The sequence below is a fragment of the Balaenoptera borealis genome (assembly GCF_965194805.1).
Source record: "Balaenoptera borealis genome assembly, chromosome: 8".
Lineage (NCBI taxonomy): Eukaryota > Metazoa > Chordata > Mammalia > Artiodactyla > Balaenopteridae > Balaenoptera > Balaenoptera borealis.
The window spans coordinates 54296788-54318212 of NC_138865.1; the positions used below are offsets into that span (position 1 = coordinate 54296788).

A 21425-nucleotide genomic window follows, 5' to 3' on the forward strand; every position below is an offset into this window, starting at 1 on the left:
GCTGGAGCAGAGTGAGCGAGAGGGAGAGAAGTAGAAAATGGAATCAGAGAGCAGAGGGATAGAACTACTCGCAAAGGACCCTGCAAGGACTCCAGGTTTCCTCCAGTGAAAACTGACTATCTACCATTCAACAAAAGGTACGTTACACCTCTAACTACATGAGAAATTTCAGGATAAAACGACTGGACAACAAAATATGACACCCTTGTCTTCACCTTTGACTTTTGCAGCACAATCATAAATAATGTCAATTTTACAAGAATACTCATTGGTTCCATCAGTTTTTGCTATGGGGCTCCATTAACTCTTCAATATTCTTTGATATTCAAATCACTCTCTTTTTGAGGAATTTAACCTGTCACGATTCTTTTCAATTTTCTCCTCTTTAAATGGTAATTTGCCTTACTATCAAATCCTCATTTATCAATAGTTTTGCAAGCAATTCAGGCTGTTCTCCAACATCGGTTACATAAATTTCATGCAATCTTGCATTTTAATAAGATTTCCAATTTCACATTGCAAGAGACTGGGCCACAGAGATTCAAACAGAGGGGCATGGATAATCCCTAAAGTTTTATAGGAAGAAATACTTGAGTGGGAACTTTCTAAAACTGCTCAGTTCATTAACAAATATTTTCATGTTATAACAACTTTTGCTTTTACATGCAACTGTGGAGGCTTGGAAAATTAGTACATAATTAGGATCTTTGCCCCCCATAAGCCATCTCAAATGGTTATTACTGTTTTCAGTCCTAGCAGCATTTCTCTGACCAGATTAATATCTTGGAGACATACCCCATTTGTTGATTTAACAAGTATTTATTGAGTGTTTACTCCATGCTATTTAACTGTGATAAATGCTGAGGACACAGGAGTAAAAAAGAGACCTAAAAAAGATCCTTACTTCCATGACAGTAAAATGGGGAAGGGAAGAGAGGAGAGTCAGCTATTTTAAATTAAACAAATAATGGAAAATAGAGTTAGAGAAATGGAACATCCAAAATTCTATATTATGACCTATAAAGCCCTACATGATCAGACCTCCTTCTAATTGCAATGGGAAGCCATCAAGAGGTTTTAAAACAGGACTTAACTTTTATTTATGCTTTTCACAACAGCTAAACATTTGTACATTATCCAATTTCACAATCACCTAGATTTTCCTATACATTACTGGCTCACAATGATTAAAAGTTAAAATTGGGAGAAATTAGTCATGTAATTCATGTAAACAATTTTAGGGCAGCTGAAATTGACCAGAGCTTCTCATTTAACACAGTAAGCTTCATTCACAAGTTCTATTATTATGTAATCATATAGATTCTCTGAAGAACTCTAAAATATGAAAAATTAGAAGTTGAGATTTTCTCTCAATAGAAATCACTTTTTTTCCTTTATATTTAGTATTTCTCTTTGACACCCTACTACATTTATGTTAAACATTTAGTGGTAATTTCAAAGTTTTGGTTGAAAGAAATTTCCCTTTAGAGTAAAAATTCTCTGTCAAGAATTCTGCACTAAAAAGAAAATTCTATACTTACAGCTACAACAGCTTCAGCTACTCCAGTCAACACAGCTGGCCTAAGAGAATGCAGCAAAATCTTGCTCTCAAGTAAAACAAAGAGCAGCAGTGTTGCACAATTCTCAGGACCCAGATTCATTAACAAGGTGCTAAAGTTGGCTCCACTAGAAAAGGAGAGAAAAAGAGGTGATTATGAACTATTTCACCAAAAGGTGCTAAGATTTGCTTATTAAATTATTTCCTAAATACTAATAAATTGAGAATCTAATATTAATTTCAAGTCCTGATTTAGTCATCACTGAAAAGTAGCAAATTTAATAAGATGGTATAACAGAACGATTCAAACTCATCCTTTGGTAACAAGGGCGTTTATCAGGAAAGATTTTCCTAAAGAACAGCCATTTGAGCTGAGCTCTAAAGAAAGAAGGTAGGGGTTGGTGGGGAGACAACATTTGCAAAGGTCCTGAAGCAAGGAAAAGCAATTGTCATGTTCAAGAAATTGAAATAAACCTATTGTGACTAAAGCATATTAAAGGAAGGGATGAAAACAACAAGAGATTATGCCCAAAATAAAAATATTTGCATTCTCCAACCATTTTATATTTGCATTCTCAAAAGGACACACTGGCTGCAGTGTGGATAAAAAACTGAAAGACAAGAGCAAAAGAGTGCCAATTAAGAGGCTCATAATGAAGTAGTCCAGGTAAAAGATCATGCTAGCCTGGACTAGTGACGCAGATGAAGAGAAGCCAATAGATTCAAGACATTTTAGGAGGTAAAATCAGTTCACCTTGAACATTCAGTAATGAACTGGATATGCGGAGGGGAGATGAGAGGAAAAGGGAGGTATTCCCTACATTCAATCTTGCAACTTTCTTTAAGTGTTCCATTTTTAAAATGCTGAATGGCCCCAGCTATCAAAGTTAGAAACATTAAGGCTATTCTTAGTTTGTAAAGATAACACAACTCTATTATACTAACCCTTAAAATATTTTAAAAGCATTCTGCTCCAAGTGAACAAATGTTTTATTTTATATGCCATTAATTACCTTAGTGGTAAAGGTGTAGAAACTGGTTGTGATAATATTAACGCATCATGGACTGATAGCTTAAAAAAAGAAAAAAAAATGATAAATTAACCAAGCCAATTTTGAAACCTAAATATTTAGATCAAGGGTAAAATGGAAAATAGTTTAATAGGCAGACTGATACAGTTTTGGAAACATGTACTAAAATATAAAACAATAGCTGTTATTTACTTAGAAGTACATAGTTCTTTAAAATTAAATGGTTAATTCAACTGAATTTTGATTCAGTTAATTGATTAAAATACAGCTGTTTAAAAATTATGGAATAACTGCTTTTTAAAAGCCTCCAATTTATTTACTCTCTATTTGGCAATTGCTTAATATATATTAATACTTGCTGAACTAAAATACATTCAAGATTAACAATATTTGACTAACACATATAATGTTAATAACCATCTTAGAAAAAAATGTTTAAATAGCTTGCCTCTATAGATCAGTCTGCAAACTGTTATTGGTCCAGGAAGAAATAGTATATACATAGAGAGAAAGCGATTTAGAAACTTTCATGGCACTCTGACACTGCTATCATATCCAAGTACATTATCAGTGAACTCATGTCTCTGGACAGGGTATAGACCTGTTCATGTCTATACTGATCTCATATGGTAAGCTGCTTACGTCACAAGCTATATACTTACACAGGTCTGCCACTGACTGGAAATAAAAAGAAACTGGTCCTTTAACAACACTATTATAGACTGCTTCACTTCTGCCTTCCAACCATAACCAATTTCACATTTGATATTTATTAGTCACTCGAATGTTAAAAACACGCCCTCAACATAATTTTGGGTTTTATGTTATTAAAGTCGGCTACATAAAGGCCACACATGAACCAATGATGATGTCATGAACCAAGTATTGTAATTATTCCAATTCTGTATACCCAAAATTCAAAAAAACAGTACAAAAGAATACTAGCTAAAGATATAAAATACAGAAAATTCAAGGACTTCATGGATGCAGCTTGCTCCGCCTCATACCAAAAGGGCCATAGCATCCACACTGCAATGACTGGAATGAACATATGCAGCACTCCCTTCAAACATACTCTTTTTTATTACCTGTACCAGGATTCTTGGTCTTTGTGGTGAAGGAAAAGGGATGTTTTGCATAAAATGTGAAATGTGCCTAGAAAAAATTTTTGAAATAAAGATAATTACTTTTCTAAAATGCTTCATGGATTTTAACAGATCTTAAATACCACTATTTATCATCCTGGACCTGACAAAGCCACTTACCTAAAACTTAAGCTAAATAAATAAATAAATTTACTTAGTGTAAATAAATGTACTCATTCCACTATGAGTGGAATGCAACTTCTAAAATGCAAAATGTATTTCCTGATTAAAAGTCCAGATTAATATACCCTATTATCACCAGGAAAATAAGAATAACATGAATATAGTTTTCATGAAAGAAGCTAACATTTATTGCCCTGGTTATCAGTACCAGTATGGGAGCAACTAACTGTGATATAATGAACCAAAACTAATACAGAATTCAATCTAATAATATTAATTACATTAATATAGTTCTTACACTATAACTTTGGGCAAATCACTTGTCCTATTTCTCCACCTATACATAATAACTCAAGTTTTTCCAAAGTTTTGAGCTCTTAGGAGCCACTAAATGCAAAGTATTACTTCAACTGAAAAAAAAAGAATTAATGACATACACTGATTTTTTTTTCACAAATTTCATAGAACCTTAATTTTTCAAAAGGCTGCTAACTTATCATTAACATTAAATTTACTCCAATCAATTTTAAGTTAATCTGACAGCTGAAAGTTAAATCTAGAATTATGAACCATTAGACTGTCATTCCAGTAATACAACAAGAAAGCTGAAACCATATTGCTATACCAAATTTTGATGTGTTTATGCATAGTACTTTTACTATTTTATAAAGTTGATTTTTGAGCAGCATTACTTTAAAACCTACAGGTAACTGGCCCCCTCTTATCCACTAAACTAGTATGCTTCACTGATAATCTTTTTTGCTATAATGTGAAATTTTGCAAAGTTTAAGAAAAATCTGTTTACACACAGTATAACACATTTCCACCAAAGCTCTTGACTTGCTTTGTTAGCAGGATACATGAGTTATTTACTATAATAAACAACTCAACGTGCCACTAGAAGTCAGAAAAGATGTGGTTTTAAAAAGACAGTGGTTCCACATCTGTTTTTCTTGCTTACAAAACATTTCCATGATGAAGAGAATTACAAATCAAAGGGAAAGCATGTAGAGTTCTATCGATGCTAAACCAAAACCTTACTTTTAACATCAATTAATCAATTAACACCATTAATTTCTACATCAGTTTAGAGATGTTTAACTTGCAATGGTCATTTGGATAGTTGGGGTATGTGTGCATCAACAGCTATTTTTCTCTTGGTTATTTAAGAATGAGTAGGAAGAACACATACAATACAATGTATATATATAAGTTTCTTCCTCAGCTGAATTCTCAGAAGATTTTTATCTGGTCATCCTCACCACCACTCCTCAATTTTAAATTCAGAGTCAATGATTCAGGTGAAGAAGGGAGCAAGTAAAAAGTAGGATGACTGTGACTCTCCTTCCCTTTCAACTTTGATGCTTAAAGTCAGGTAAACAATGAAATGTACATAAATACATCCAATTTTTCCACCAGACATCCTTCAAATCATTATACATACTTTTCAATGGGAAGAGGATGTGGTCCAGACACAGAAAGTTTGTAGATAAACATGAGAAATTTTCTAAAAGCTTCAAAAAAAGGCCAGTGTGAGAGTAAACAAATGCATTTGTTTGAATTGATGGATTTGGAGACCATTCTTCTCTCTACAGGTGTCAATAGGCCCAGCTGCATAAGCTGTTTTTCTGTTAGAAGTTCTCGAGAGTAAGGTTCATAAAACTGGATGGCAGCTCCATAAACCTACAGAGTAAAAGAATTCCATTATAAAATTTGAGTGTTTTTAAAAATTAATTTCTCTTTTTCTCTTATTCCAAAAGAAGTATTTGCTTAGAGTGCATATGACAGGTAAATGAAAAAAAAAAATCTCAAACATTGTTGATGGGAATGTAAAATGGTGCAGCTATGGGGGAAAACAGTTTGGCAGCTCCTCCAAAAGTTAAACAATTACCCTATGATCCAGCAGTTTCACTCCTAGGTATATACCCAAAAGAACTGAAAGCAGGGACTCTAACAAATACTTGTACACCAATGTTCATAACAGCATTATTCACAATAACCAAAAGATAGAAACCACCCAAATGTCCATCAACAGATGAACAGATAAACAAAATGTGGTATAGCCGTCCCTCAGTATTCGAGGGGGGTTGATTCCAGGACCCCCAGCGGATACCAAGATCCATGAATGCTCAAGTCCCTTCTATAAAATGATGTGGTACAGTCGGCCCTCCAGATCCACAGGTTGGGCATCCCTGGATACGGTGGGCTGACTATATATACACTCAAGAGAATATTATTCATCCTTAACAAGGGATCAAATTCTGATAAATACTGCAACATGGATGAACCTTGATAACATTACGCTAAGTGAAATAAGCCAGACACAAAAAGACAAATATTATATGAGTCCATTTATGTGTGCTACCTAGAATAGACAAATTGGTAGAGACAGATAGTAGAAAAGAGGGACATAGGATAGGAGTGGAAGAAACTTCTGTTTAGAGTGATGAAAACGTTCTGGAAATGGTTAAGTGATACTCTTATAAATCTTTTAACTGTTTAGTCACTATATACATATGTGTATGTATATATGTCATATATACGTGTGTCTGTTATATCACATTAACCCTTGTCTTTACAGATACAAATAACACTCTCAGATACAATTATTTCAAAGTCATCTCTGGGGTTCTTAACAAGCAATATGACAAAAGCATCACAATGAGGCTTTGTTGTTCTCTACTGGTCAAAGTAACTTTGGTAACGCTTAAGTGTTTGAAGATATTAAAATATTCATTTATATTTATTGCTTTCAATGGAAGAAACTATAAATGATTATTAAGCTAAAGAGTTAGCTTACTTGTAAGCAATCCAGTCAATATAGTACTGGCCTTCCATTCAGTGAGTATTTTACTATGTTCCAGACACTCTGCTGGACACTTAACCTTAATTATCATCTTCAGTACAGTGGCTGTAAACTTGAAGACTGGAGAATGAGGACACAGATGTATTTTTGTTTGCTCCACAAGAGTCAGCCTTGGTTAGTTACACATTTCAATAAAATTAGCTATTCTATCAAATTTCCTAAGAAAGTTTTCAATTTTTAAATTTCTACTAGATCTGTAGTTTTATTTACTTTTTATTTTATTTCCTAATATTGCTTTTTTGCCATCTCTTTTTTATTTTAAATTATCATTCTATGTTATTATTACTGTTTATACATGCTTTGAATTTTTGGCTATTACCAATAAAGTGTACAAATATACATGTGTTTTGGAGAATATATATACTCATTTCTCTTGGGATATGCTCAGGTGTATACCTGTTGGGCCACAGAGTTATTTCTTATCCTTGCTGACAATATAGAAGTTCTTTAAATATTCTGAATACAAGACCCTTATGGAATACCTACAGTATCACATTACTTTCTCCCAGCCTGGGGCCTGCCTTTCCACCTTCTTAATGGTACCTTTGAATGAACAGATATCCTTAACTCCAATGAGGTCCTATTATTCATCTTTTCTTTTATGGCTAGCGCTTTCTGCATACTGTTTAAACTATCTTCACTTACTCCCTCAATTTTAATGTATTATTTGTCTTATGACCCTCACTGTTGTTGTTGAGAAATTAGCCATCAATTAATAGTTATACCTTTGTAAGTAAGTATGTCTTTTCTTTCTGGTTGTTTTTTGTCTTTGGTATTCTATCGTTTTACTATAATATGAAAAGAGGTGGTTTTATACTTTTATTTTTTTTCTGCTGAAGATTCAGAGTGTATCTTTAACCTGAAAAACTCAATTTTTCATCAACGCTGGAAAACTCTCAATCAACCACTAGCTCTTAAAATGCTGTCTCTCCCTTTTCTAGTCTCTCCTTCTGGGGTTCATTAAATATCTATTGGTCCATTTGATTCTATCCTCTGCATTTTTAAACTCCTTTTATGTTTTATGTATTCCTGTGCCACATTCAAGATAACCTATTTTCCACTTCATTAATTCTTCCTTCATGCATGACTTATCTGCTGTTTAAACCATTCATTACATTTTTAATTTTATGGATATTTTCATTTCTAGACATTTGATTCTTTTTCCAACCTGTCTACTCATTTTTCAAAATATCCTGTTCTTTCCTTGATGTTTTGAGCCCCTCTATTAGGTCTTGAATCATTTCAATTATATATTCAATTTATAATATCTTTGATATTGTTATTCTATCATTTCAATATCTTAAGGGTGTAATCCAGCTCTGTGTCTTGTTGATTCTTCCTTTGGTACCTATGTCTTCTAACTTTTACTAGAATCTCATCTTGAGGCCTGGGTTTTGAGGGTATCTCTCCAGAGACTTTATATTTGCTCCTACAGACACTCCAGGGGTATCAGCATCCTGATCCCAATTTTCATGTAGACTTCTCACTTTGGGCATTATAGTACAAATTTAAACAGAAATGTATTGTGTCCAAATAATCCTAACATTCAAATTAAACTTATATTAATCATTTTATGGATTAAAATCATGGACAAAATAGGTTTAATAAAAGAGGAAAAAATATACCTTTTCAGCAGAAGAGGCTGTGAGGACAAAAGTTGAAAAAACTGGAAGCGGGTATTTGCTTTGGGGATCCCAACATTCAATTGTAGCTCCCATCGGAAGGCAGAAGAGAGGAACAGATTCCGAGAGCGGAAATGACTCATAGTCCTCTTCTGGATACCTAAAAATTAAACCTATTGGAGAAAGGACATAATGATATTTATTTATCTATTTATTATTTTTTTATTTTTTATTCTTTGGCTATGCTACACGGGCTTGCAGGATCTTAGTTCCCTGACCAGGGATTGAACCCGGGCCCATGGCAGTGAAAGCGCCAAGTCCTAACCACTGGACTGCCAGGGAACTCCCGATATTTTTTTTTAAAAAGTTACTTTTAAATAGTTACTAATTACATATTAATAGGATACATATTAATAGGATATTTTACATATTACATATTAATGCATATTAATAGGATATTTTAAGAGCATATTTTACAGAAATATTTGTGTGAAATTTCAAGATCAATTTTTCTCTTGCCATATCAGTAATTAAAATAAATAACAAATTTTCCATTTATTTTTACCCATGGACTTAAAGTTCACTGTAACATTAAAATGTATTAAATATACTAGTTAAAACTCTATTCAACAGGATCATTAATCTTAATGTATTTTCCCTACACACTGCCAACATCTTAGAGAATGCAAGAAACATACAGGGAAATTTATCAACTATTTCAGTTAGTCTTCTGTGGGAAGAAAAAAAAATTCAGGGAAGGGACAAGTGTTATGAAATAATGCCAAGGCAGCAGAAATTATCACAGCCCCTAAACTTTTCTTGAGAGAGCAGCAGTGTAAAAGGAATGTAACATGAAAAGTAAATGAGACAGAAACTCTTGTTTCTGTACAGGGTATGCGAGATCAAGGAAGCAGGAGCAGGGGGCACTCTGAGAAGCATAACAAAGACCCTTCAGAATAAAGTAGCTACATGACATCAATTCATTAGCCTCTAATGTCTCTAATACACAGACCACCTCTAGGTTAAACACTTGAAAGTCAGTAGCAGAATTTTGAGTCCAAATTCAGTCTCCAAAATTCTTTATTCTAAAATATGTGTCTTATATCAAATACCTGAACACCTTCACAAAACTTGTTTCTATACGTCTTCTTTAAGTGACACTTTCTCACCACCAAAAAAAAAAAAAAACTTCTAAGGAAATCACATATAATCAACACATTACAGCAATATTAACAGTATTACATTTTAAAGTGATACTGAAATTTATAACTGTTAATTGCTGCCTTTATTTTTATATTAAATGGTTTGATACATTAGTATGAATGTCTTTAGGACGACAATGAAGATTTCTCATATATGGATTTGCCTGACTTCCCTGAAGTAAAACTTTATTCCAAAAATTGTGCACAATAAAAAGTAACTGACACTGCTTCTTTTCACAAAAAAGTATTCCAGTATCTCTTCTATTTACAACTGGAGCATACCTGTATTTTCAGTTTTTATCCCACCATACCAGTGGGATGAAGAGGTCACACTTAAATCTTTACAGCCCTTGACACTTTACTGTGCAGTAAGAATGTGGCGATAGATTTCTCAAACACTTCGTGGCAGAAAAGGTTCTCAGGCCCTCCTCTCTTCCAAATAGCTGATTCTTTGCAACAAGGGAGAAAGGAAGCAACTCCACCTTTCATGGCAAGTAACATGTGGTTTCAAATCAGACACACAGAGATAAGAGAAGGAAATATATAAGAAGTAAAGATGCAGTTTGACACCCTTCTGACTGCCAAAATATAAAAGGTCAGAGCGTAAATATTTTCCACTCAACTATTAAATCTATTAGTGTAGACTAAAATTGAATGTTTATTCCACAAATGCTTGTTTGGAATAAAATTTTCCATTTAATTAACAGTATATTTTTGTTTGTGGGGGGTAATATTAATATATCTTGTAGTATGTAATGTATTTAGGAAAACTTATGCCTTTACATGCTAAAGTTACAGATAATTCAATTCATAAATAGATCAATTCCACAAACTGTATAAGGGAGCATACACTGTCTCTTCTAACCAAATGTTAGTGTGCAACAATACAGAGACCTTTTTTTTTTTTTTCCATTTACTTACCAGCTTTATACGCTATTGCATTAGAAGTAGGCACAGACTTCTTATAACACAGAAACACACTGGAACCCCACTGTAAAATATAAATAAGGTTTTAAAAAAAGGCAAAAGAGTGATAATAAATTGATTTTGTTGAATGTCTTTTAAAGATTTTGATTATTTCCTCAGGGAAGTCTATTTAAAACATGTTTATCAAACAGACTATATAGTATACAACATAGCAAAACATGAAACTGAAAACACTAGAAGAAAAGGAATAAAAAAGCATTGCCATGAAAATTAAACTGATGCAAAGGTTGTTTCAAAAATTCTACAATTCTGTAATCATGCAGAGGCTGCCTCTATTTGAAAGAAACAGCACAAAACGTGGGTGCTGAGCCCAAACTAGGGAAGACCGGGGTCACTAGTTGCTATGAAGTCATCATCTCCAGAGGCAAACCTGTCTTGACTAACAGCCTTGGGTGCATGGGTCATCTCTGCCTATACCTCATTTAAGCTAATATTAGTTTGCTTTAAGTTGTTTTTCAAAATAAACATAACCCAACAGTAAACTTTAGTGTCATAAAACTATAAATCCAATGTATATGTTGCATTTTCTTCTTCAGTAGAGCCCTTTTAAAATAAATATGAAAACTACAATATTTAAAATAAATAAATAAATATAAAGGGTGTCTCGACCCAATCTCCCTGCAACTGTCCTTGAAGACACCACTAAAACCCAAAAGCTAACAAAACCTGTATATTAGTGTAATGTATTAGCACATATCAAAAAAAAAAAAAAAATCCCTGACTTTAACTATTTTCTGGATGAAATTATTCTAAAACATCAGGTAGCTAAGGATTTTTTTAAGTTATTATGAACCATAAAAATTAGAGAGCTGGGGGGCTTCCCTTGTGGCGCAGTGGTTGAGAATCTGCCTGCCAATGCAGGGGACACGGGTTCGAGCCCTGGTCCAGGAGGATCCCACATGCCGCAGAGCAGCTGGGCCTGTGAGCCACAATTACTGAGCTTGCGCATCTGGAGCCTGTGCTCCGCAACAAGAGAGGCCGCGATAGTGAGAGGCCCGCGCACCGCGATGAAGAGTGGCCCCCGCTTGCCACAACTAGAGAAAGCCCTCGCACAGAAACGAAGACCCAACACAGCCATAAATAAATAAATAAATAAATAATTTTTAAAAAAAAATTAGAGAGCTAAAAGTAATAAAAAAAAATCATGAAAATATAAACTGAGAGTAAATAATAAGCCCAATAATAAAGAGAAGTCCAAAAATTTTTTTTTTAATTTTCATATGAAATTTTGGAAATGAAACTTTATTCTTACCATTCCACAATTTAAGTTTTTGTCAACTTTGCAGAAGGTATGAGGAGGGGTTTCTCCCTTACTGGTTACGATAACACAGATATCAGTTACAGCCAACGAATTCTGGGGTCGAATTAGAGAAGCCCTTCGATAAGTGATAAAGATTCTTTGTGAAGTAGTTGAACTATTGTTGACATTGGCACAGCGACCATAGGGTGTGGCTTGGATCACTTCACATCCTGGAATTAGCCTTTCTTTCCCATCATATAAAACTCTGCATGGCAGGGAGGGAAGAAATAAATAGATAAGTAAACATATGTCAGGTTAATGCTAGTTTTCTCCTTGAGAACAAAATAAATTTTTTTTAGTCTCCCCTGTTGTTTCCCAAATCTTAACTGCAAACCAAAACTAAAATAATTACTTAGGGAATTAGAAATCTCCTACTATTTTTTATTTTTCAACAGCTAGAATACAATTTTAGAAGTGTAAACAGGATCAAACAACTTGATTTTTTTTATTGCTTATTACAAGAAACATATGAAACAAAAAAGGGGCAATACCACAATCATCCTCAGGTCAATTCTCAGAAGTTTTATCTAGTATTCAGATGTTTTCACAAAATTTACCTTCATAATTCCTGTCAAAAGTTCACCTTTAAAAATCCCTTGACTGAAACTATAAAACACCGTTAAAAGAAATCAGAGATGAGCTAATAAATAAAAAGTCATCTCATGGTCATAGATAAGAAGACTTAATATTGGTTAGATAGCAAATTACTATCCAAATCCTAGCTGCCTGCTTTTTTAGAAATAGGCAACAAAATCCTAAAGTTCATATGGAAATGCAAGGGACCCAGTATAGGCCAAAGCAATCCGGAAAAAAACAACAGACTTGGAGGATCCACACTCCCCCATTTCAAAACTTACTACCAATCTAGTCATCAGTACAGTGCAGTACTAGAATAAGGATAAACATATAGATCAATGGAATAACGTGGACAGTCTGGAATTAAACCCATACACTTACAGTCAATTGATTTTGACAAGAGTGGCAAGATAAATCAATGGGAGAAGAATAATCTTTTCAACAAATGGTGCTGGGACAACTGGGTATCCAAATGCAAAAGAACAAAGTTGGACCCCTTCCTTACACTACACACCAGAAAACCAAAAATGGATCAAACACTTAAATGTAAGAGTTAAAACTATAAAATTCCTAGAAAAAAACACAGGAATAAATCTTTGTGGCCTTGTGTTAGACTAAGCCTTTTTATATATGACACTAAAAGCACAAGTGACAAAAGAAAAACAGATAAACTGGACTTCATTAAAATTAATAACTTCCGTGCTACAACTGATACCATCAAGAAAGTGAAATGATAACCACAGATTGTGAGAAAATATCTGCAAATCATATATTTAACTAGGAAATTCTTTCCAGAATATGTAAAAAAAAATCTTACAAATTAATATTAAAAAATTACACCATTTAAAAATGGGCACAGAAAAAAAAAAAAAAAAAAAAAAAAATGGGCACAGGACTGGCAAAGGATATATAGGAATTCTCTGTACTATCTTTACAATTCTTCTGTAAAATTATTTTAAAATAAAACATCTTCTTTTTTTTTAATGGGCAAAGAATCTTAAATAGACATTTGTCCAAAGAGGATATACAAATGTCCAAAAGCACATAAAAAGATCTTGAACATACTATTAGCCATTAGGGAACTGCAAATCAAACCAGATGAGATACCACTTCACTTTCATGGGAACGGCTAGAATAAAAAAGACAGATAATAACAAGTGTCAGAAAAATTGGAATCCTCATACATTGCTGGTGGAAATCAACAGCTCTGGAAAACAGTCTGACAGTTCCTCAATGGGTTAAACGTAGATTTTCCACATGATCCAAGAGGAAAAATAAACATAGATTCTTCTCAGTATATACACAAGAGAAAAGAAAACACATCTATACAAACACTGATACACAAATGCTTATAACATCATTATCCACAACAGCCAAAAAGTGGAAACAATCACATGTCCATCAACTAAAGAATGGATATGTAGACTGTAGTACAGCCATGTGACAATATCACAGATCAATACAAACAAGGAAGTACTGATACACGGTACAACATGGATGAACCTTGTAAACATACTAAGTGAAAAAAGCCAGACAAAAAAGACCACATATAGTAAGATCGCATTTACATGAAATGTCCAGAACAGGTATATCTACAGAAACAGAAAGTAATTTAGTAGTTGCCTAGGACTAGAGAGTAGAAAAGAGTATTGGAGAGTGACTGCTAAGGGTATAAGGTTTCTTTTTAGAGTGATGAAAATGTTCTAAAATGGACTGTGGCTACACAACTCTGTGAATATACTAAAGACCATTTAATTGTACACTTTAGATGGGTGAATTGTATGATGTGTGAATTATAGCTCAATGAAGTTGTTAAAGCTCAACTAAATATAACACTATAAAGCCTCCATATTTAAATCAAAATAGTATTGGCAAATGAGTAAATAGAAAGAACAATGAACAGAAATCTAGTCTATGATAAAGGTGACACCTCAATACACTGAGGGAAAGATGGACTTTTTAATTTAATAAGCAGTGCTTGAATAAGCAAATTGCCATTTGGGAAAAATAAACAAATAAAATTCTATCTATAGTTCACACTATACACAGAAAGGGCTCCCAGTGGATCACATATGTAAATGTAAAGAATGAAAACATACTAAAAGAAAACCTAGCAGTAGGAAAAATGTAACTATGACTCAAAATCTAGAGGCAATAAAAGAGTAAGAAAATAAACTTCATAAAATAAACTTTACATGACAAAAAAACGCCATAAACCAAGTCAAAAGACAAATTATAAGGGGAAAGGAATGGAGAAGGGGCAAAATAGGTAAAAGGGATTAAGAGATACAAACTACTTGTAATAAGTTACAAGGCTGTAATGTACAGCACAGGGAATATAATCAATATTTTATAACTTTATATGGAGTATAATCTATAAATAGTCAATCACTACACTGTATACCTTATAAATTAACAAAGCAGTGTAAGTCAACTATACTTCAATTTTAAAAAAAGACAAATTAATAAACTTGGAGAAAACATCTGGTGACTCTTTTTACAAAAAGTTCATCTTCCTAACACATAAAAATCTCATTAAAAAAAAACAAGAAAAAGACCAAAAACCTGTTTTTATTTTTTTTACTTAAGCATACTGCTCAGTTTATTGGCATAAAGTGTACAAACCTGTATAACCAGCTCCAGACCAAAAAACAATCACCAATGGTTCTCATTATTCTCCCTTCCAATCACTATATCATTAAGGAAAACCACTATCCTGAATTTTAAAAGAATAAATTAATCAAAAACCTGTTTTTAAAAAAGACATTAACAAACAGATAATGCCAAAAGACATTAACAGTTCACAAAAGAAAAAACGGTCCTTAAACATTGAAGAAATACTTAACCTCATTAAAATTATTCTGACATGCCAATTCTCTACTGTGAGACTGACAAAAATTCAAAAATCTTATCACATTCTTTGTTGATGGCATTGTGGGGAAAGAAGCACTCATATACAGTGATAATGGTAGTATAAAATGGCACAATCACAATGGAGGGAAATTTGGTAACATTTAACAAAATTATGCATGTATGTATCTTTTAACCCAGCAATTCCTTTCTAGGATCTACCTGAAAATATAACTCCATAAATATGTAACAACATATGCACAACATTATTCACCAAAGCATTCTTTAATGGCACAAGATAGGAAAGAACCCAAATGTCCATCAATAGAGGCTGGCTGAATAAAGTATGATACATCCACACAAATAAGTGCTACAAAGCTATAAAAAAAAAAAAAAGAGTGAGAAAGATCTCCATTTTCAGAAATGGAGTGGTTCCCAGGAGATGTTGTTAGGTGAAAAAACAGAGTATAAAATAGTGTACATAGTATCTGCATTTTGTTTAAGAGGAAGAAATAAAACTATACACACATATGTGTTTGTTTATTTCTGTAAAAACACACATTGAAAGGATAAATCAGAAACTAAACAACAGGGGAGGAGAGGGCAGAAAGTATGGAGAAAGGAGTAGAGGAAACAGAAACTGAAGCAATACTTCTCTAAATATATCTTTTTATGTGTTTTGAACCACAACAATATTTTCCATATTAAAAGAATGTTAAAACAAATGAAACACAAAAAGGAACAAATGAACCTAACTGCATAGCAAATTGGTAATATAACCACATAGAAAAACTATTTCATATAATTTTTTAACACAGTACTCTGTAAATGCTTAATGGATTTTATTCTAGGGACAAGGAACTCAGTTAACAGAATTACTATTGGTAGTAAAACTGATACTATAACTTGAGATTACCTTATGTAAATAAGATAAAGCAATAAGTAACATATTTATGATTTAGAAACCAAGATTTTCAGCATAAGAGAAACAAGATACAATCCAAAATGAGTTCAGTAAGTTTTTAATGTTAAAATTTGAAGTTGAAATATGAGTATGAACTCACGATTTATATAAATATTTATTTATATAAAAAATAGACACCTCAGTAACAATGAATACACATAGCTCCAAATTTTGATTGACACAGCAGTCAGCTGGAAAGGGCTCCCACTGGCCAAACTTGGGACAATTTGGGCAAAAAGAATAAGGATTATAATTGATTTTTATCAAACGGAATAAATTAAAATTCACAGTTCCTCAATTATACTCAAAACAAATTTAAAAATTTGTCTCATTAAAAAAAATGAGGCCAAGATAATAAGAAAGCTCTTCATTATAATAAAATGCCAATTAAAAATGTATTTTTTAAATGACAGTATTAGAAAAGTCTCATTTTACATCCCCCCATACAAGATCTAATTCAGGCAATGATCAATGGAAACAGTAAGTGAAAAGGTGTTAGGGGACAAGATATTTAAACAATGCCCACAACTCCACAAATTACTTAAATAACAGAAAAAATAAAAATGCCTTTACAATAGATAGCAAGCAATTAACCATTTTAACCAAGTGACTGAACTTAGCATCACTAATTATGGGACAATCTGCCACTACATGCTTTCCTGATGCTAGCGCTACCTGTAAGTATTCTTGCCAAAAATATTTAATGTACATTTAATCCAGACTTTAAACCTAACATCCAGTTTACAGGAAATACTGACAATAAAGGAACAAGTTAAATGACTTGATGAGGAAACAATCAGATAAATCTAGAATGTAGGGCATTCTATAAGACAAGTGGCCCAGACTCTTCAAAATGTCTATATATCACAGAAAAATGTTGGGGAATGTTCTAGATAAACAGACTAAATAAAGAGGTACAATAACCAAATACAACAGGTAAGCCACGACAGGATCCTGGATTTTTTTTTAAGCTATAAATAAACATTCTTGAGACAACTGCAAATATTTGGCTAGGGAGTGGATACTGAAAAATATGATGGAATTATTAATTTTCTATATACCATGGTCATTAGGAACATGTCTTAAGGGATGCATGGTGAAGTATTCACAGGAGAATTGTTATGATAGCTTCAGCCTCGTTTCAAATAGTTTAACAAAAATATTGGAAAATGTTAATTTGTTGAATCTAGATGGACAGCATATTGTTCATTATACTACAGTTTACCATTTAGGAGAAAAGGATACTGGTGTTTATTACAATATTCTGTTAACTTTTCTGTATGTTTGAAAATTTTCAAAAACCAAAAGTGCTGGAAAAAAATATTCATATGAAAGTCAATCAATCTGATAAGTGAAGGAAGATAAGAACTTTGTATAGTAGTCTGTGATTCCTTATCTCAAAAAACACATCTGACATATACAATAATACAGTGACCTGTTTAAATTACACTTTATGGAGTATTTGAAATTATGAGGGAATATCAGATCTTACATATTTTAACTTAACATCTTTTCCAGGAAAAAAAAACCTGTTATTTTTATAAATATCTCATCTTGTTTATAAAACAGTCCAAAAGGTCAAAAGTTTGACAACTCTGTTTCATATTTAGTTGAATGAGATGGGTACCTGTCTTTATACTGGCTAACAGGTTTTTCCAAACCTCACTAGTATGCTTAATTGAGGGGAAGAAGGGAAAAAAGACCAAATCACCAGATATTAACAATTATTTGATCTGGAGAGAAACTTTACCACCATGATCAGCTAAAAGACGACCACACACTCAAGCAAACCTGGATCAGTTAACAGAAATTAGAAGCCTTAGGGAACTGCAAGATATATATGAAAGAGCCGCTTGCAACCTGAAAGCATCTAAGTATAATTATCTAAGTCATCATTTTTAAGTTATGCCCCTGAATCACAAGGAACAACAATCTTTGAGACTTATACCCTTTTAATTACAACTATATGGTGGGAGGTCTGGGGATGAGGATGTGAACAGATAACCTTTAAAGGATGGCTAACAGAGAGAACAGTGAGGGCTGGAACACAAGGTAAGTCCCTGGGGCTGGTTTCCCTTCAACTGACATGAATATTATCAAACTGTTATCCTGTACCCATCCTGTTATGGATATTACCTATCTTCTTAAGAAAACCATAGAGAAAATAAAAGAACTGACAGTAAAACCTCTCAGTCCTATATTTTCAACCCTTCCTTCTCCATTGGTTTCTTCCCTTCAATATAAAGATGTTCAAGGTTCTCTCCTGGGAGAAATGTTAAAAAATAGCCCTGGGCTCTGTATCCCCTCACCTTCCAGGTATCCTAAACCATTGCTGCTGGGGATTTCGTTAAAATACAGAGTCAGTAGGTCTAGGGCAGTGCCTGAGATTCTGACTCTCTAACACACTCACAGGCCCTATGGACAATACTGGTCCATGGACAAAATAGCAAGGCCCGTAACTATCTTCTCTTTCCCTTAAAGTCACGCTTTCAAAAAGAAGCCTCTATAACTCCAATTCCCAATCATGCTCCGTCCTTTCTAAACTGGCTCTTATGTCCACTAATCTTATAAAGTTGTATGACCCCCACTGCAACTGTACTGACTTGAAGGAAAATTGTAGAAGCTAAATAGGGTGATATGTACTATACTAAAGGAGTTAAAGTAAAGTAAGATAAGGACAAAACATCCTTTGGCTTTGGAAATTTGAACATAATGAGGACCTTGGGACAATTTCCCCAGAGGTCTGTTGGAACAGTAAAGGAAATGATGAGCAAAACAAGTGGTGGTCAAATGTAGCAGCTCACTACCGTTCTTAATATCAGAACAACTATGAACAGAACCACCAGCAACCAACTGTTTAAAAAAAAACATTTCGTGGGACAATCAGGGTAATTTGGATATATGATGATATTCAAGAATTAATCATTTTTTTGGTGTGGTTTTATGGTTACATTGGAAGAGGGACTCAACCTAAGAAACACAATTGATGTAATACATCACATTAATAAAATGAAAGAAAAATCCACATGATCGTTATCAATTAAAAAAGAAGAGGCAATTGACAAAATCCAACACATTTTTATGGTAAAAGCCCTCATAAAACCAGCAATAGAAGGGACCTTCCTTAACATGATAAATAGCATTTATGAAAAACCCACGGCTAACATCATACTCAATGGTGAAAGACTGAAAGCCTTCCACCTATGATCAGGAATGAGACAAGGATGCCTGCTTTCACCACTGCTATTCAACACCATACTGTTAAGTTCTAGCCAGAGCAATAAGACAAGGGCGGTGTGTTTGGGGGGTATAAATCAAAGTGCAAAGGAAGGAATAAAACTATCTCTATTTGCAAATGACATGATCCTATACAATAAAAAATACCCCCAAAATCCACAAGAAAGCTATTAGAGCTAACAAATTCAGCAAAATTGCAGGGTATAAGATTAACACATGAAGTTGATAAAACCCACCTGTGTTGCCATACATCAGCAATGAACAATCCGAAAAAGAAATTAAGAAAATAATCCCGTTTATGACAGAATCCAAAAGAATGAAATATTTAATAAATTTAATTAAGGAGGGACTTCTCCGGTGGTGCCGTGGTTAAGACTCTGTGCTCCCAATGCAGGGGGCCTGGGTTCGATCCCTGGTCAGGGAACTAGATTCCACATGCATGCGGCAACTAAGAGTTCGCATGCCACAACTAAGGAGTCGGGCGAGCTGCAACTAAGGAGCCCAAGAGCCACAACTAAGGAGGCCACCTGCCGCAACTAAGACCCGGCGCAACCAAATAAATAAAATAAATAAATATTTTTAAAAATTAATTAAGGAGGTGAAAGACTTGTACACTAAAAACCATAAAACAGTGCTAAAAGAAATAAGACCTGAATAAATGGAAAGACAACTCATATAGTTTGGAAGACTTAATATGGTAAAGATGGCAATACTCCCCCCAAATTGATATGCAGATTAAATGCAATCCCCATCAAAATTCCAACTGCGTGTTTTGCATAAATGAACAAATTGATCCCGAATATTTCCCAAGATGCTCTCAAATACCTATGTTTGTACTAACTGATGGTAATTATAATGAGCAGAAGAGCTTAATACATGACATGTATATATGGTAAAGTATTATAGGTATTCTCAAAGCACATCTTATTTAAAGAAGAGTCAACATAGACATTTTTGGAGAAAAAGCTTTTACACAGAAGAATGATCTTCATTGGCTGTGGACTAGACACTAAATACCTCATAACAACTATACTCCTTCTAAACCGTAAATGCTTTGCTCCTGGCATTAAAAACCACACAGTGCAATTGTATTTTTCATCTTTTTTTTTTTTTTGTGGCCATGCCCCACGGCATGCAGGATCTTAGTTCCCCAACCAGGGATCAAACCCGTGCCCCCTGCAGTGGAAGCAGGGAGTCTTAACCACTGGACTGTCAGGGAAGTCCCAATTGTATTTTTTAAAACAGGAATGTTCCTTTGTTAAATGAGTTCGGAGCTTCACAAAAGCTCATCGCGTAACCCAACTAGCTCCTTAAAAATATACTGTCTTTTATTATAGCTTTTTGTTCTTTTATGTTTAATTAATAAGCTTATCTGATACGTACAAACAGAAATGAAATCACATTTCAGGCTCTAACGCCTTCATTTCAATATACTTTTGAAAGGAAATAATCTAATGACTCAATCCTATACAGAGAAATTCAGTAAGGACGGACAGAGATACATAATATCTCACTATACTTGATTTTGAAGTAACAAATAATAATAGAACTATCAAGGATTTTGAATTTCTATTGCCATGAACCTTAAATAAATTTTATTCGCTTCACTATAGCAAAAGAAAATAAGTCACCGTACCCAATGTCAGTAAGGGGTGGTTTATCTCTCCCTCTCTTATAACAGAGGAACAGTTCTGGGCTTTTCAGACTTCCATAGTTCAAGTTTGCCTGGAGAGCTGACGGAGTGGCTTCAACACAGGTGTAACCCTCAGGTACTGTTTCCCCAGCTGATTTGTTAATAACTGCAATGTCTGTAATTGGAGCTTTAGGTCCAGTAGACTTAGTATCTAAACGATTTATTTCTTGATCCAAAAGAGTAGATGTATCAGTGAGACCTGCCACAACAAAGTAGTCAGTCACTCTTGGCCCTTTGTCTTCTATCATGGCTGCTTCTATATATCCTAGAA

The 21425-nt window shown here is 33.7% G+C and overlaps 1 protein-coding gene across 9 annotated transcripts in view; it reads right to left on the minus strand.

Moving 5' to 3' along the window:
* Positions 1 to 21425, minus strand: part of DENND4C (DENN domain containing 4C) — a 131676-nt gene that overhangs the window by 74012 nt on the left and 36239 nt on the right. For 7 of the 9 annotated variants that reach the window (XR_014247353.1, XM_082401572.1, XM_082401575.1 and 4 more), the window contains exons 2-9: positions 21098 to 21419; positions 11787 to 12039; positions 10469 to 10538; positions 8349 to 8518; positions 5302 to 5540; positions 3678 to 3744; positions 2572 to 2630; positions 1542 to 1686 (exon numbers count right to left, since the gene is read on the minus strand). Coding sequence is in view for 8 of the 9 variants with exons in the window: in XM_082401572.1 (XP_082257698.1) it covers positions 1542 to 1686; positions 2572 to 2630; positions 3678 to 3744; positions 5302 to 5540; positions 8349 to 8518; positions 10469 to 10538; positions 11787 to 12039; positions 21098 to 21402 (1308 nt within the window). In the remaining variant the exon portion in view is untranslated. Of the gene's footprint in view, positions 1 to 1541; positions 1687 to 2571; positions 2631 to 3677; positions 3745 to 5301; positions 5541 to 8348; positions 8519 to 10468; positions 10539 to 11786; positions 12040 to 21097; positions 21420 to 21425 lie in introns of those variants that run through there. The other 2 variants (XM_082401576.1, XM_082401577.1) reach the window with 2 other exon arrangements.